The sequence below is a fragment of the Ahaetulla prasina genome, chromosome 2 (genome assembly GCF_028640845.1).
Source record: "Ahaetulla prasina isolate Xishuangbanna chromosome 2, ASM2864084v1, whole genome shotgun sequence".
In the NCBI taxonomy this organism is placed as follows: Eukaryota; Metazoa; Chordata; class Lepidosauria; order Squamata; family Colubridae; genus Ahaetulla; species Ahaetulla prasina.
Genome location: NC_080540.1, coordinates 286,762,509 through 286,780,310, shown reverse-complemented (window position 1 = coordinate 286,780,310; position 17,802 = coordinate 286,762,509). Strand labels below are relative to the sequence as shown.

The 17,802-nt window shown below is 41.4% G+C and overlaps 1 protein-coding gene across 1 annotated transcript in view; it reads left to right on the top strand.

Annotated features, from left to right (window-relative positions):
• Positions 1 to 17,802, top strand: part of DCC (DCC netrin 1 receptor) — a 926,782-nt gene that overhangs the window by 883,395 nt on the left and 25,585 nt on the right. Inside the window, exons 27-28 of the mRNA XM_058168106.1 lie at positions 3,171 to 3,176; positions 14,839 to 15,051. Of these exons, the coding sequence (XP_058024089.1) occupies positions 3,171 to 3,176; positions 14,839 to 15,051 (219 nt within the window). The remainder of the gene's footprint in view (positions 1 to 3,170; positions 3,177 to 14,838; positions 15,052 to 17,802) is intronic.

The following is a 17,802-nucleotide window of genomic DNA, read 5'->3' as shown; positions in this document are numbered from 1 at the left end:
GCCTGATTGCCATCAGCAGGGTCTGGAAGCATGGCCTGGGGGGGGAAGAGTCAGGGGATGGAGGCCTCATTATCTCCTCCACCTGGCCTGCCTCTAGCTCCTGAAGCTGAGCCAGGGAAGCCGGTGCTCCAGAGGTAAGTCCTGATGGCCCTTCCCCCTCACTTTCTGAGTCACTTTCTGGCAGGGGGCCCGGCTCGGGAGGTGCAGACACAACAATAGTCCTGGTTTCTTTCCAAATTGCAGAAGCAAACTCAGGTGGCCAAGATCAGGTCAAGCTGGAGAAACCAATGGCTAAAACCAGTGGTTTTATAAATTCCTTTGCAAAGCAGTGGCACCCTAGATCAGGGGTGTCAAACTCGATTTCATTGAGAGCCGCATCAGGGTTGTGTTTGACCTTGGAGGGCTGGGAGTGGGGGCTCATCATGATGTGTGTGGCCGGGGTGGGCATGGCTATGATGGGCATGACACAGGATCGTGTCAGGGGCACCTGTGATGGCCAAGTGCTAAGGCAAGACTTTCCTGAGACCCTCTCTCACTCTCTTTATAATCTTCCTTCCTTCCTTCCTTCCTTCTCTTCTTTTTCCTTCCCTCTTCATTCTCCTTTCTTCTTCCTTCCCCTCTTTCCTTATTTTTCTTTCCTTGCTCTCTTCCCATCTTTCCTTCTTTGTCTTTCCCCTTTCCCTTTCTCCTTTCCTGTCCCTTTTTGCATGCTCAAATGCAGAAGGGGAAACATTTCTCCTTTTGATTTGTTTTTAGTTTGTTTTGCTAGCCCTCTGCCAGCGAAAATGGAATGTGTGTCCCGTCCCGCGCCCCCCCCCCAAAGCTCCATTTTTGCTGGCAGATGCACCGTGGGCCTGTCCTTTGCTGGTCCTGCAGGCCAGAACTAAACACCCCTGCATTAGATAAACATGACAGGCATTTTAAACCTAAGCTGCTGAGATTCCTACCCCTTTGTAGACAAGTACAAATGGCGTGTTGCAGTAACTCAGTTCCAAGTAACTTGCCTTGCATTATTACATGACTGAACATCCTATTGATTGGAAAGAGTCTCCCTTCAAATCCATCATGTGGAATCGCGTTAGAGAGAGAGCTTCGCCATCGAGTGTAGCCATTCACTCTGCCCAATGGGCCGTATTTGGATTTCTCTTTGTCTGTTTTTGAAATCTATTTTAGATAAATGGGAAGGTAGGAGTGGATGGTCTCAGGGCTGTGGGGTGGGGGGGGAGAAAATATCACCCTCAGCAAAAAAAAAATCCTTTCCACCCTTTGCTGCAAGAGAAATAGAAGAAAATAATAGAGAAAGGCAGAGTTCAGGTGTTAAACCTGTCTGTCATATTGACCGTTGTCAAAAATGGCTGGTAGCAATAGTCCAAAATAATGGCTTTATATTGACTTCTTTTTTTTTAATGCCTTTTGCTAGAAGGGGGAAAAACGTGGCTATTTCGTCAAAGTAATCTCGTTCTATAGATCAGCTTCAGGGTGCAAACGGAATGTTATGGAGACATGTGAGTGGTATTTTCTCAAATATCGAGGATGGATGTGTTTTAATTCCCTGCACCTTGAATAATGAGACCATCGTTGCAGCCAATTTTTTTTCAGTGGGGGTTCTCCAGACCTGCATGTAGGGCTGATTCAAAAGGCTCACACCACATGAAAGGAGGGTAGGTGGGGGTCTAAGCAGGAGCTTTCCCCCATTCCCCATATATTCTTTCCTCCTTGAACAAGTTTGAGGCCTTCAGCCATTGCCAATCTCCTGTGTCCATATGGCTTCACTAATTCCTGGCAACAGTGAATCCTTCTGCCTTCTATTCTCACTTCCTAAAGGCATTAGGCCACAGAAGCAATGGAGGAGAACCAGGTCGGAAGGACTCAAGTGACAACAGGTGCTGCATAAGCAGAGAACGGTAAAAGAAAAGAATTCTGAATTACCAGACATCACTGAGAATCATCCTGAAGGTCCAATGAATAGAATAGAATAGAATAGAATAGAATTTTTATTGGCCAAGTGTGATTGGACAAACAAGGAATTTGTCTTTGGTGCATAGGCTCTAAGTGTACATACAAGAAAAAATACCTTCATCAAGGTACAGCACTTATAACACTTAATGATAGTTATAGGGTACAAATAAGCAATCAGGAAACAATATCAGTTTGAGCTTTCTGAGTTGGCGCAGAAAGAATATTCTTTGTTGTCCTTTTTTGATGATGTTTTTGATGTTAGCTGTCCATTTTAGATCTTGCGATATGGTAGAACCTAGAAATTTGAAGTTTCTACTGTTGATACTGTGTTGTCTAGTATTGTGAGAGGTGGAAGTATGGAAGGGTTTCTCCTAAAGTCTACCACCATTTCTATGGTTTTGAGTGTGTTCAGTTCCAGATTGTTCTGGTCGCACCATGAGGCTAGTCGTCCAACCTCCTGTCTGTATGCAGATTCATCAGTGTCTCGAATGAGACCAATCACTGTGGTATCATCTGCGAACTTCAGTAGTTTGACAGATGGATCATTGGAAATGCAGTCATTGGTATACAGAGAGAAGAGAAGTGGGGAGAGTACACAGCCTTGGGGGGCCCTTGTGCTAATTGTACAGGTGTCTGGTGTGATTCTGCTTAGCTTCACCTGCTGCTTCCTGTTTGTTAGGAATGTTCTGTCTGACCACCAGAATATGGGTCCACAATCCAGCTTGTCTGCCCACCGAATCTCAGGCATCTGGTGGGATGTATTATGCCTCTAATAGCATACAGTCCAGATCTTTTAAATGTTGCTTCCATTTATCCATCTCTGGTAGACTCACCTGTTCTTCACCTCGTTGGTCTGCTCATTTTTGGGGTTGGGGGGTTGGGGGGGGAGTTCTACTCCTAAAACCTCATACAAGCCTAAAGAAACTTCAACTTCTTTTCTGCCATCAAATGAGAGTTTGGATTTTAGCCACTCAGATCCCCTGGACCTATAAGAAAAAGCTAAGCATTCCATATGGGATTGAACTGACTGAAAACAGAGATCTTTATATACATCCCAAAGAAAAGTATACATGTGAAAAGAGAGAAGATGGTGGAAAAAATGAAGAAGTGTACCTTATACTTAGTTTCTGAGTTGAAGGAAGGATGTATTCTTGCATTTTGCCCAGACATCCCAAAGGCTATTTTGCCCAAAATGATCATTGATTATCTAGCTCAGTGTCGGCGAACCTTTCACGTTCTTGCGTGCCGGTATATGTGCTGGAAGTGGCATGCGAAACCCACCCATGGCAAATGCGTGGCCTTCCGCATTCCTGTTCCTAAACGCATGCCAGTAAGCTGGCCGTCGCACGCGCCTGGACAGCGGACCCCAGAAGAGTGGCGGTTCATTGCGCATGTGCAAGCCGGTACCCAAACACCCAGTGAACAGCTGGCCTTCATGCATGTATGGGATGCCAACCCGGAAGGTCGGGTTCCAGCCTGCACATGCATGATGGACCACCGCTCTTCCAGAATCCACTGCCCACGCGTATGCGACAGCCAGCTGACCAGTGTGGATTTAGGCACAGGAATATGGAAGAGGAGCCTGCGAGGCTGCGCATTTGCCGCAGGAGGGTTTCGCACGTCGCTTCCGGCACACATGCCATAGGTTCGCCGACACTGGTCTAGCTTATCCAAAATGTCAAAACAAAAGACCTACAACCAGCCTGCAAATCCCTCAGAATCCAGATCAACTGCACAGCCAACCAGAGAGGGCACCGACCCTCAACCAACCACGCAACTTCCCCCACCTGCAGTTCTCCTCCCAATGACCCTGACCTGATGTAACCTTCCTATCACAAGACCCATCACAAGACCCTCACTTGACACCAGAGGTGGGTTTCCGCAGGTTCTGACCAATTCTGAAGAACTGGTAATGGACATTTTGAGTAGTTCGGAGAACCGGTAAATACCACCTCTGACTGGCCCCGCCCCATCTATTCTCTGCCTCCTGAGTCCCAGCTGATCAGGAAGAAATGGGGATTTTGCAGTAACCTTCCCCTGGACTGGGGTGGGAATGGAGATTTTGCAGTATCCTTCCCCTGCCTCACCCACAGCCATGCCCACAGAGCCGATAGTAAAAATTTTTGAATCCCACCACTGCTTGACACACCGACACCTGAAGCCTTTATAAACAGAAGAACATTGACATTGACATCCCCTAAACTTCTCTCGAGATATTATCTAGCCTGGCGACAAAATGTTTGGAAATCAACCCACCAACTCAGAGAACAAAACTTCACCTTCATCCTACACCCGAGCTACAGATTTGCCACTATTGCAAAACAAAAGACTTCCATGAATTTCAGAATACTTCATAGAACGTACATATATGTATCCAGAAGTAGAAAGGATGGATCTTATGTATTTTGTACTGTGGTGACTGTGTTATGGACATTGGTACCAATAGGGGGGAAAAAATATTCTTTCAACTTTTGCTAAGCAACAGTGCTAGCCAGGAAAAAGAATGCATGTCAACGCTTCGGTGAATGTGCATCTGACATTACACTTGATTGTTATTAAGTTTACTTACCGGGGCTGCAGAAACAGCTAAAAAAGCCAACACAATCCTAAATTGCATTAACAATCAAGATCAAGTGAGGTACTAATACCACTCTATAAAACCCTAGTAAGACCATACCTAGAGTACTGCATCCAGTTTTGGTCATCACACTATAAAAAAGATGTTGAGACTCTAGACAAAGTGCAGAGGAGAACAACCAGGATGATTAGGGGACTGGAGAATAAAACATATGAAGAACGGTTACATGAACTGGGCATGGCTAGTCTAATAAAGAGAAGGACCAGGGGAGACAGGATAGTCGTCTTGAGAGCTACCACAGAGAGGAGGGGGTCAAGCTGTTTTCCAAAGCACCTGAAGGCCAGACAAGGAATAATGGATGGAAACTGACCAATGAGAGATTCAACCTAGAAATGAGGAGGAGCTTTCTGACAGTGAGAACAATCAACCAATGGAACAGAAGTTGCCTTCGGAAGTTGTGGGAACTTCATCACTTGAGACTTTCAAGAAAAGATTGGACTGCCATTTATCAGAAATGGTATAGGGTCTCCTGCTTGAGCAGGGGGTTGGACTAGATGACTTATTAGGTCCCTGTTCTGTTTCCCTCCCCCAATACTCCCAACAAAGAGTCAGTCAAAGGCCTCCTCTTCTACTTTATTTACATAGATAAATGTCCTGGCCACCTCTACCCACGGGCCTGCCAAGTTTCTGGAGATAACGAAATTATAGATAAGGCCAGAATTACTCACGAATATATTCTTCCCTCCATTGATACAGTTTCCCCGCGCAAATTCATTGCTTTGTCCAAGACAAAAAACCAGGAAGTCCCGCCTCCTATTTATAGTCTCTGCAGATGTCACTGCATGACCATCATTCCTTGGCTTAATCCCAACGCTGCTTCTGCTGCGTGCGCCGGTCACATCTGCGCAGTCTTGCATCACTCCAAAACTGTTCTTGGGGCATTGCCAAATCAGAAGAAGGCTCGAGAGAATCAGGCCTTGCTGGCCCCTCCTCCTCCCTTTGAGTGGGTGCCAGGGAGGGAGAGCCCAAGAGAAGCAGGGCTTGCCAGATCTTCTCCCTCATTTTCTGAATCATCCGAGTCCAGGAGTCCAGGTCCAGGAACCTGGGTCACAACAGTCCCTCCCAACTCTGTTAATCTGTTATCCTGTAAGCAGCTGAGCTTCAAATTGCTGTATTTTGAGTGCTATGTGCAAGTGCGTTAGGCATGAGTGCGCACAAAGCATGTGTGCCTAAGCAAGGCGCATGCCACACCGAACCAGTTGTTAAACTGCTTGCAGCCCACTACTGCCGAGATGCATGGAAGTTGTTATCTCCCCACCAGAGTGGTACCTATTTATCTACTTGCATTTGCATGCTTTCAAACTGCTAGATGTGCAGGAGCTGGGACAGGAATGGGAACTAATCCCAACATGCAGTATTTGGGTCTTGAACTGCCAATCTTCTAATCGACAAACCCAAAATCTGAACCTCTAGACCACTGCAGTGGCAGGATCCCTTTTATTGGATGTATTCAGTTTCCAAGAAGTCATCCGTCAGGGATGCTTTAATTTAGGTTCCTGCAGTGAGCAGAAATCTGGATTCCGTGACCTTTTCAACCCTTGGATTCTAGGAGCTCTTCTCCTATTCTGTAACAAAGACCAGCACATTCAAAAGCAGCCTTAAAACTATGTTGAAAAGGAAATGGCTTTTTTTTCTTGGTGTTTAGTGAAAGAGCCCTGTAGCCATGCAATGTGATTAGCCACGATGAAAGAGGCAACGTTACTATTTTTAGAAAACAAAGGCTGTTGAGTCCACAGATCTTGCAAATCTTCTCTCAACAAACCAAACAGATTTTTTTTTTTTAACCTGCCCCAATTTTGGAGTCAAACCAGAAATGCAACGCAGATGAAAGGTGAAGGCTATAAATCCTATTCAGTTTGAATAGGGAAATGTTGGCCTAGTTCCACCCTTCACTATGATTTCCATGGTTCCCAATTTGGAGAGAGTTTAAGCAGAAGCATTTGCATTTTTGCAAACACTGAAATGACTGAAAGGCTTGTTAGGCCTCCTTGTACGTTGGCAAACCCAAGAAAATCTGATGATGTCACTACCCGAGAATATATAAAACGCCGCCTTTGGAGTTGCTTCCAGGTTGAGAGGTTCCTATCAATGGATCAGATGATTTCCTAATTCTACAGCTCTTTGGGTGGTGTGTGCGTGTGTGTGTGTGTGTGTGTGTGTGTGTGTGTTTTTCCTGGCGCTTTCAGTTACCTGCTTTGAGGTCATGTGGTGGGATTTGTCTGAGATGAAGTAATGTTTGAAACTTGGACCAAAACAGGCATAATTCTTGTTCTACTTTTCAAGGGGATTTATAGGGCCTCCGAGCTTTACAAGTATAATCCAGACAAATTATCATTTTTGAACAGGCAATTCAGCCCCGTCTCTACCAATCGTCTAATTTGGAAGGATTGCTAAGAAGAAAATAAGCAAAAGCACCTTTGTTCCCCAACCATTAGAGGAATGAGAAGAGCTTAAGTACACAAAAGAAAGCGCTGGCAAATGTTAATGCCCTTGGCTTCCTGTAATGCCTCCAGATTATTAAAAGAGAAACACTTGCACTTTTAATGGTTTCTGTTTAGTTAGCCTATTATTAGGAGCTTAGAGCTAGAGCTAGAGGTAATGGTAACGTTACATTCACATGTATTTATTGCCTGGATATTTCCAATGGTGTTTTTACCCCCTTTCCTAGATATTTTGAACCACCAGCCGTGATTTTTATTTTATTTTTACAAACAAGGGACTAGCCAGCCAAAGCTCAACGGTCTTTTCTCAGTACGTAAAGAAGCAGAGCGCTGGTAACCTCTAACCCAAGGATGTCCAGCCTTAACAACTTTAATACTTGTGGACTTCAATTCCCAGAACTCCCCAGAATGGGGAGTTGAAGTCCCACAAGTTTTAAAAGTTGCCAAGGTTGGACAGCCCTGCTCTAGTCAAATGATATGGTTTTTTTGGAAACTCTCAATCTGAGTGGTGTGACCACTAGACAGTAGCCATGCCCAATGGCATAAAAATTGAGAGAATGTTAACCTCTGTGAACTCAACAGTGCTTTAACTTTTAAAACACTGCACTCCGTTGCAGTTGTCCCTTTTAGGTTTTGGGCTCCAGTATGCCAGTTGAGTAAGGGATGTGGTGGCTCAGTGGCTAAGATGCTAAGCTTGTCAGTCGAAAGGTTGGCAGTTCAGCGGTTCGAATCCCTAGTGCCGCGTAACGGGGTGAGCTCCCATTACTTGTCCCAGCTTCTGCCAACCTAGCAGTTTGAAAGCACGTAAAAAATGCAAGTAGAAAAATAGGGACCACCTTTGGTGGGAAGGTAACAGCGTTCCATGCGCCTTTGGCGTTGAGTCATGCCGGCCACATGACCACGGAGACGTCTTCAGACAGCGCTGGCTCTTCAGCTTTGAAACGGAGATGAGCACCGCCCCCTAGAGTTGGGAACGACTAGCACAATGTGCGAGGGGAACCTTTACCTTTACCTTATGCCAGTTGAGTAGGAAGACTGGTGTGAATTTTAGTAGCCTGAAAATATCTCAAGACAGTTTCACACAATGATCTAGTTATGCATGACATAATAATCACAGTGTCATTGTCAACTATGGTAAACTGCTCTGATACAGCAGAGTAATACTAATATTCAGATGTTCATCAAATATTCCCCAATTCATGGTGGGGAGAGCAAATATAAACACCTACAACATTAAGTAAGGAGGGATGTCCTTAGAGTATGTTCTATCTAGCACAACAGATGGCAGAGACCATGTGATGATGTCATAAACGGCATCTAAATTCTCAATATCTTCTCAATATCTTTAATAGTACCATTGCATGGGTCAGTGACTGACATGATTATTGGAAAATGAGAATGGATGCTCCTTTGGTGTGATATATTTCTACCAGGGGTGTGTTCTACTTACCTTTACTACCAGTTCACAATGGGGCTGCGTGTGTGTGCTCGCTTCGCTCGCTCACATGCACGCGCTTCTGCGCATGTGCAGAAGGTTCCTGATGATGTCTGGGTCACTGGGTGGAGCCTCCCGCTGGTTTTACTACCAGTTCTTGCAAACCAGTCTGAACCGGGGGCAACCCACCACTGGTTTCTACCACTTAAATAACTGTCTCTAAGTTTCTTCTAATTAAAGAATGGGGGGGAGGAATTCACCCTGAAGCTATCTTGGCCACATCTATGACTACTAGCAACAGAAGGAAGGAGTAGTTTTATTGGAAGAATAGATGGTTGGAGAAAAAATGACCAAGCCACAGGGAGGAGTCAAATGGGGAATTAGTTTGGAATCCATACATGGGGATAAGAGAGTGAAGTCTGACCCTCCCCCCTCCAAAGCCGTTAAAACTTTTCTAGTCTGACCCAGGGGCAAACTGCAAGCGTGAGAAGGTTCCTGAGTTATAGGCTTGAGCAATAAAATAGCTAATTGATGCCTGACATTAGCTTATGGAGGAAAGTTAATACAAATTGGGTCTTCTCCGTCTTCAAATTTCAAATTTCAAATACAGCATTTCTTAATGCTTTATCAGACTGAGAAGTCTGGTCAGATCTATGATTTGCAAGAACCTAATGAATTGCTCAGATACCCATTACATCTGTTGGAATTCTTTGCTTTCCTCCCCAGGTTAATTATTAATGAGATCAAAGGAAGTTTAATCAACTATTATTCCGTGCATTATTACCGCGAGCTGCGATAGTATTATCAACCTGGTTTTTGCATCGCTGTATGACATTTAATGAAAAATGTGTTATTTTAATGGTCCTGCTAGGGGTTTCTTCAATCTGAAATGATTACTCATTATCAGGCCTTGGAGTTCTTCCTGCGGCTGTTGCATTTAACTTTATTTTCTTGGGGCAAATGGAGCAGTCACTAATGGGAATAAGTGCAAAGGTGCAATCATTTGACATGATTCTTGCTCTTGCCTGGGTTGTAACCAAGCAACAAATGGACATGAAAATTGAACCAAACACTCATTTCTCTCCAGGTGGCCCCCTGAAGTTATTCCTGTATCACATTGGCAGAATGGTCTAGACTGCAGGCATTAGGTCGGCCAAAGTTGTATTAATCAGCCTGCAATCATAGGCCTGCATACAAAATAAGCAGGGGGAGGAGGAGGGAAATGGGGATGTTGCTGTATATGGTCACCTCTTATGGCTCGATTGCCTTTCACTTTTATTTCTGCTCCAATTTTTGCATTAATTCCAGTTCATGGAATTGCCAGCCATTACAAACATGGGGATAGTCATAAATTATAATGGCAGAAGCAACTCTTAGTATTATTATATGCATGTGTAACCTCAAATGTTGAACCTGCAGGCTGATGCTATAGAAGAGGATAAATCTCCAGGTTTGAGAGGACTCTGTGACTCAGACAATTATGATAATACTTACTTGGAAACAATGGAAGGCAGATGGTTTGGAAAACCTGTTACTGCAGATGTTCCAAGTATGGGAAATATTCAGTGGTGGCCCATTGCTTTGTACTACTTGATACCAGGGAAGGATCAATGATCCATCACCCACCTCAACACTCTTCTTTAAATACTTTCTTGAGGTTTCAGTCAAAAATCTTCATGGAGCTAGTCAAGGCTAAGCTTGAGACTTGTATGCACAGGCTTTGTCTTCAATTTCTGTCAATCATTATGTGAAGAAAGTAGCTAAATCAATTATCCATTTTGGGAAGCAAAATTCACTTTCAAATCTGAGGTATGTTGTACAAAACAAATTTCTATGTTGAACAGAAATCTGCAGTCAGGGTTGGAGGCAGGTGACAAAAATGTGTTGTGACATCACAACATAAATTCCTCCCTTTATTTAGATCTAAACTCAATGTTTAAATTTAGATTTAAACTCAATGTTAACCGCTTCAATCTTGATTGCAGAAAATATGACTTCTGTAACAGAGTTATTAATACTTGGAACACACAACCTGACTCTGTGGTCTCTTCTCAAAGTCTCCAAAGCTTTAACCAAAAACTCTCTACTATTAACCTCACCCCATTCCTAAGAAGTCTATAAGGGGCATGGATAAGAGCACAAACGTGTCTACCGTTCCTGTCCTATTGTTTCCTTTCATTATATCCAATTAATATAGTTATTACATACTTATGCTCATATATGTGCTTATATATTAGATAGTTATTTTCATGCTTATGCTTATATATATTGTTGTGACAAAAATAATAATAAAAAAATAAATCTGTGCAATGTTGCAATGCAAGTACAAACCCAAGAAAAAACTTGTGATACAATGACACAGTGCAAGTTTCCTAATCTTCCTTGGGGATGGGTGTTAGATGCAGTTAGTTTCAGTTTTAAAACTTGAAACATATACAATTTACATCCAATGTTCCTAAATTCCTACAGATTTGTTTATCAGATTTCTTGAGCTTGCTCTGAATGCGTATATTTGACTGTGCAGATAGCTGTTGGCTCAGATTGATTTAAAACGAAGAACCAACTCTGAAACATATTTTTAAAGAATTCCCCAGCATACATATGTATCTTGTTTTTTTCCATCCATGAATGCTCTGAATTGACTCCTAACTTTGACAATAACTCAAACAGTAAGACTCCTAACTTTGTACAGTTGACTTTGTATATAATATACAAATGGATGAAGACTATTGCTTAACACATTGTAAGCTGCCCTGAGTCTTCGGAGAAGAGCGGGATATAAATTCAAATAAAAAAAAAAAGTACTCCATTTCTTGGCTTAAAAACTTCAAGAGCAGAATCAAGTTATATTTTCAACAAAAACAGGAAAGTTTTGTGCCACCTTAAAGCCAAAGAAAGTTAAAAGGTTAATAAACTGGTTAGTCATTAAAGTACCACAGCATTCTCGCTTCTTTATTTTACTAAAAAGCTGGATTGGACCAATAACTCTGAGAACTTCAACTATTAGATGTTTTAAATAGTTTTTTGAGACCAAACTTATGTTAGGGGTTGTTGAATATTTTGTTGTTAGATTTTAATTATATTCATAGAAGCCATTGAGTTGACTCTTTTATATTGTTTTGCCCTGCCCAGAATCTTGGGACTAAATAATATAAACATTCATTTTCTAATAAATAATAAATACAAATTGATATCTGACATCTCAAATTGAACTATACAAACAAACATATGTTAAATCTTATTTTCCACAATGATTGATATAAATCAGGAGAAGGAATAATGTAAAACTGCCAGTGTAGATGCTTTTTTATTCCTGAGAATTGTCCAGTTAATAATCATTATGATTTGTTACTTATGTGTCAAACTGAACCTCCTGATTCCTATCAGTTGGTTCATCATGTGCTCTGTTAGTCTCCCACCTAGGACTTCTCCCTGCATCCATCTCTATGAAGATCAAAAACAAAATGCTTTGGATTATCCTGCCCAAAGCCCTGAAATACAAAATGTAATAAAAATTGTGCTAATCAGGGAATACAGGAATTACTTTTTTTTTTTAATTTACATTTATATCCCGCCCTTCTCCGAAGACTCAGGGCAGGTTACAGTGTATAAGGCAATACTTGCATAACCAATGCATATGGGAAGGTTTTAATAAGGAATTCCTTTTCAGAGTACTCAAGTTGAAGTTCTACATAGAAAAAAAAAGTTTACTGGGGAAAGGAAAATAGAGGGGAACAACAACAGAAGGAAACATTACATATGACTAATGGACTGACCTAAATTACATAAGACTAATATAGACATTGTACAGCTAAAACTCTCGTGTCTGATGGTTTATAATCTTCAGGTAATTAAATTTTGTGCATCATAAGGCAACAATTTTTTGAATCAAGATATCTCAAATGGGCTAACTTATGGAATGCATCTAGAAAGTGCGACCTATAATTCCTATAGGATTGAAATTTGGCAAGACTTATTTATTTTCAGATGTTTTTTCTCTCCCACGTTGATTACTTTATAAAGTTTATAAAGTTTGGGCTGCTTTGCTGCTGTTGTGCTGTCACAGTCAGCTGCAGTCACATAATCAGCATTTCCAACGCTCTTTGCCAACTTTCCACAAAGAAAGTCAATGGGGAAGCCAGCAGGAAGCCGAAAGTTGCTCCAGCTCCTGCTGGTATTTTTTGCCTGCCTGTGCTCATTCATTCATGTTTAGGTAAGGAAATGTCTTTGAAACGTTGACCCGATGGGTCACAGGATGTCTAGTTTTTAAATAAGATCAGTACTATCAGCCTACCTAAATTTGTTTTCTTCCTTCCTTGAATAAGCTTTTGGGTTTCACTACTCATTCACTGCAGAGATGAGTCAGCCTTCGATTTGGCAAAGCAAGCTATAGAGATTAGTTGGGCTCATCCCTTATAACAGGAGTGTCAAATTCAATTGCATTGAGGGCCGCATCAGGGTTGTGTTTGACCTCGGGGGGCTGGGATGGGTGTGGCCAGCTAGATATCATTGTTGGGGCACCTGTGGTGGCCCGAGTGCTCTGCCAGTGAAAATGGGCTCCCAAGTTCCGTTTTCAGCTGCCAAGGTCTCCTGCAACCCTCTGCCAGAGAAAACAGAACTTGTGCGGCCCTCCTGAGCTCCGTTTTCACTGGCAGAGGGTTGCAGGAGGCCGTGGCAGAGAAAAATGGAGCTTGGAAGCCCTTTTTTGCTGGCACAAGCACCACAGGCAGGTCCTTCACTGTTTCCAGGGTGACTCCATGGGCCAGATCTGAGTACTCCATGGGTCAGATCCAGACCCTGGGCCTTGAGTTTGACACCCATGCCTTATATTCCATCAAACTAAGGAGAATAGGGAAAGAGAAGGAATAAGGAGGAAAAGTGGAGGACTTGCTTAGAAACAATCCAGCCAACAATAATGTGCCATCTGTGAGGTCCTTGATCTATGCAGCAAATCAAAACATCTCTAAGCTCATCTGTTTAATGACCATTAGTAGACCATAACAGAGCATCCTAGTTTAAACAAATGGACCTGCATGGAATAGGCTTTGGGAAGAAGCACAAAAATAAATTCTATTATGACTCTCAGATGTTTATCAGATGAATCAGTTTGCGGTTAAAAAAACAACAACCAGAAATGAAAGTATAATAAGGAATACATGAAAATTATATAGAAATGGTCATGAGAATTAAGTATATTAATGGAAAAGATGGCAGAGGTAAAACATTCTTCCAACCTTCATACCAGAAAGGGATTGGTTGATATGAATTAGTCTTTAGGTGATATTGAGATGCTGTATCAAAACTGAAGTTTCTCACATTGCTATAACATTTGAATTGAATTGTAATGATTATTTGCAGATTGATAACGAGACGTTATAGAATGAGCCAGCTGCTAATTTCTACATTATCACTGAAATACTTGCCTCCTTACTCAACTATTAGCAGAGTATTAGAAAGAAAATCAAAACATCTTCACCCTAATCAACACAGACTAGTTCTAATATAGGGGAATAGTTCAATTGCTGGAATTCTTGTAGATCTATACCATTCTTATCAATAAATCTTGCTAAAGAGAACTCTGTAAGAATTGTGTTTGGAAGAATCACTTCTGGTTTGAAGCAAACGCTAAAGATCTTGAAAGAATTAAATCTGAACATTAAGAGCCAGAGAATAGATGTTTGGTAGAAAGGATAATTAAGCAATGAGGCATCATTATTACTAATTTGATTCTCATGAACTGCTGTTGAAATCTTATGGGACAAAGTAAACAACTGTAAACTGAGTTGATAGCGGAGAATTTACAAACTATCTTTCTCTGAGATTGGAATTATTAAGAGATGTCAGGTCTTAACTGATATCCCAATAGCATATCTAAGAATTCCCTTAACTTGCTTATCGGCAAGAGAATGGTACTATTCACTGCTATGGAGAAATGAGTTCCTTAAGATACATTGCTACTTTGAAGAGACCACACTGTTATTGTCTACTGAAGAGACAATGAATAATCCCTGTTAGCACACAGATCTGTCTGAGGAATACTTCCACTCACATTCTCCATCAATCATAATCTAAACAGTTTAGATAAAGATGCGACTCTTAAAAAAGATTATTTTGCCAGATTTTCCAGGAGGCTTTTGTACTGAACATTTATAAAATATTCAGAGCAGATTATGATATGTGAAATACAATTGCGTCCTTAAAACAACTTTCCAGAGCCTTCAAACAAACAAACAAACAAACAAACAAACAAAGTCAGGAACAAATCACCAAGGTGATAGAGGAGCAATACTTCTTCATGTCTAAGTGAGTTTACAGCTCTAGTGGACTTTCAGATTGGTTACATTTTCTTTCCTTTTCTCTTACAGCTGTGACTGAAGGGCCAGCCACACCACAAAGTTCCATGTTACCGCAAACACAGCCTGAACATCCAAGCAGCGAGGAACCTCAAAGCAGGACAATTCCTACTGCATGTGTCCGGCCTACACATCCCCTCCGCAGTTTTGCCAACCCCTTGCTACCTCCGCCAATGAGTGCAATAGAACCGAAAGTCCCTTATACACCACTTTTATCTCAAGCAGGTATGGAAACTGTTGATGTGAATGTTGGTTAGGGAACAAAACCTTGATGATTAACAAGCAGATGTTATTTCTCTGTATCCCCATGATCTCTATAACCTAATCTACTAACCACATTGCAAACCTGATACTGGGTTTGGAACCTCAATGGAAATAGAGCTCAAGAGTCAGTTGCTATCTCAGAACTAGCACCTCAGGAGACAGATGTGATGAAGTTGCTATGCTGAATTGAAATGTAAGCTGCATTGTTGTCAGTGGGTTACAGTAAGGGCTTTAAAAAAGCCATTGTAGACAAAATTTGATCATTTGTGAACAAAATGCTGACACTGAGCTAAAGAAAAACTCAAAAGCACCCAGCTTTTTATTTATTTTATTTTGTCAATCATATATAAGATAACAGGTAAAAGTATAAATATAATTTGGATACATGAAAAGAGTAAGTAAAAAGGATAGGGACGGTAGGCATGCAGGTGCACTTACAGACCTCTTAGGAATGGGGTGAGGTCAACAGTAGAAAGTTTAAAGAGGACTCTTCTTGTGAAATGTCTCTGGACTCTCTCTATTGTATTTATGTCCGATATGCAGTGTGGGTTCCAGACAGATGAGCTGTATTCAAGAATTGGTCTAGCAAATGTTTTGTATGCTCTAGTTAGTAGTACAATATTACCAGAGAAAAAGATATGCAAGATTAGGTTAACAACTCTTAGTGCCTTTTTGGCAATGTTTTTACAGTGGGCTCTGTCATTTAGATCTTTAGAAATGAGTACTCCAAGGTCCTTGACAGAGTGAGGGTTTCTCTCTGAAACTTCTCTGAGAAACTTCTCTGAGAAAGTGATGACACAGATAAATGGTGAAACAATGTAATTAAAGGGCTAAAGGATGGACCAGAGTCTTGGTTTGAATCTTATCTTTGTGTCAAGCTAAGCCCAAAAATAATGCGGAAGAATTCAGCCAGAGTTCAGTTCTTTATTTGCTTAGGAACAACAGATAGAATCTTGCCAGACTAAACCTATGTTACTCTTACTTTAGAATATTCTGGGAGATTCTAGGGAGTTCTTCCTCTCTCTTCTACCCAGCTCTGGGCTCTGTTGACTCCTTTTTTTAGAATGTGCTCCCATTTTCCTGAGAAACTGCCTCTTCACCGTAGTCCATCACATTCTGCCACAAACTCATGGGCTGATACTATTACGGTTGATCAGCCTTATTTCCAATACGAAGCAAACAAAAAGTATTTCTTTGCCATGGAGAAAAATCCTAGATTAAAATCTTCCTGTTGAGATGTTAGCACTGGCAAATTTATTTATTTATTTATTTATTTATTTATTGTTTCAATTTCTATATTGCCCTTCTCCCAAAGGACTCAGGGCGGTTTACAGCGAAAGTAAAAACAATTAGTACAATTTTTAAAACCAGTTATAAAATGATAACAATACTTACCTAGAAGGAATATGTAAGACTTGCATGCAGAGTCTTTGGCTTTAATTTCTGTCAATCATTAAAGGAAGAAAGTAGCTTAATCAATTATCCATTTTGGGAAACAAAATTCACATTCAAATCTGAGGTATGTTGTACAAAACAAATTTCTATGTTGAACAGAAATCTGCAATCATGGTGGAGGCAGATGATAAAAAATGTGTTGTGGCATCACAACACAAACTCTTCCCTTTATGTACATCTATGCAATGTACAAGCCAAAGAAAGTACTTGTGATACAATGACACAGTGCAAGTTACCTAATCTTCTTTAGGGATGGCTATTAGATATTGTTAGCTTCAGTTCTAAAACTTGAAACATATACAATTTACATTCAGTGTTCTTAAATTCCTACAGATTTGTTTTTCTTGAGCTTGCTCTGAATGCATATATTTCAGAGGTGGGTTTCAACAGGTTCTGACCAGAGGTGGGTTTCTGCTACAGGTGGGTTTTTGCTACAGGTTCTGGAGAACCGGTAGCAGAAATTTTGTGTAGTTCGAAGAACCAGTAGTAATAATTCTGTCTGGCCCACCCCCATCTATTCTCTGCCTCTGGGATTCTCTCTGGGAGGAAATGGGGATTTTGCAGTAACCTTCCCCTGGATTGGGGTGGGAATGGAGATTTTGCAGTTTCTTTCCCCTGCCACGCCCACCAAGCCACGCCCACCAAGCCACGCCCACCAAGCCAGGCCACGCCCACCAAGCTACACCCACAGAACTGGTAGTAAAAAATTTTGAAACCCACCACTGATTATATTTGATTGTGCAGATAGCTGTTGGCTCAGTTTAATTTAAAATGACTTGCTTCTAAGAAATTTTAGTTCTTAAACTTTTCTTCCCATTCCAGCTCAGTGCACAAATTCATCATAATTTACCTGATTTTACAGTCCTGGTACATTCCAACCACAAATAAAAAGAAGGCCAATCCTATCTTTTTTTAATAAAATAAAATAAAATAGACTGGAATTATATTTTAAGCTTGTTTAAGTAATAACTTGTGTGATTCTATGAAAAGTCTTCTATGAAGAACTTCGTTTTATAATTTATTTTTTTAAGCAAAAGGATGCTACTATGAATGGCATCTGTCTGATAGTTACCAATGTGCTCATGTAAAGGTAAGGTAAAGGTTCCCCTCGCACATACATGCTAGTCATTGCCGACTCTAGGAGATGGTGTTCATCTCCGTTTCAAAGCCGAAGAGCCAGCGCTGTCCGAAGACGTCTCTGTGGTCATGTGGCTGGCATGACTAAATGCCAAAGGCGCACAGAATGCTGTTACCTTC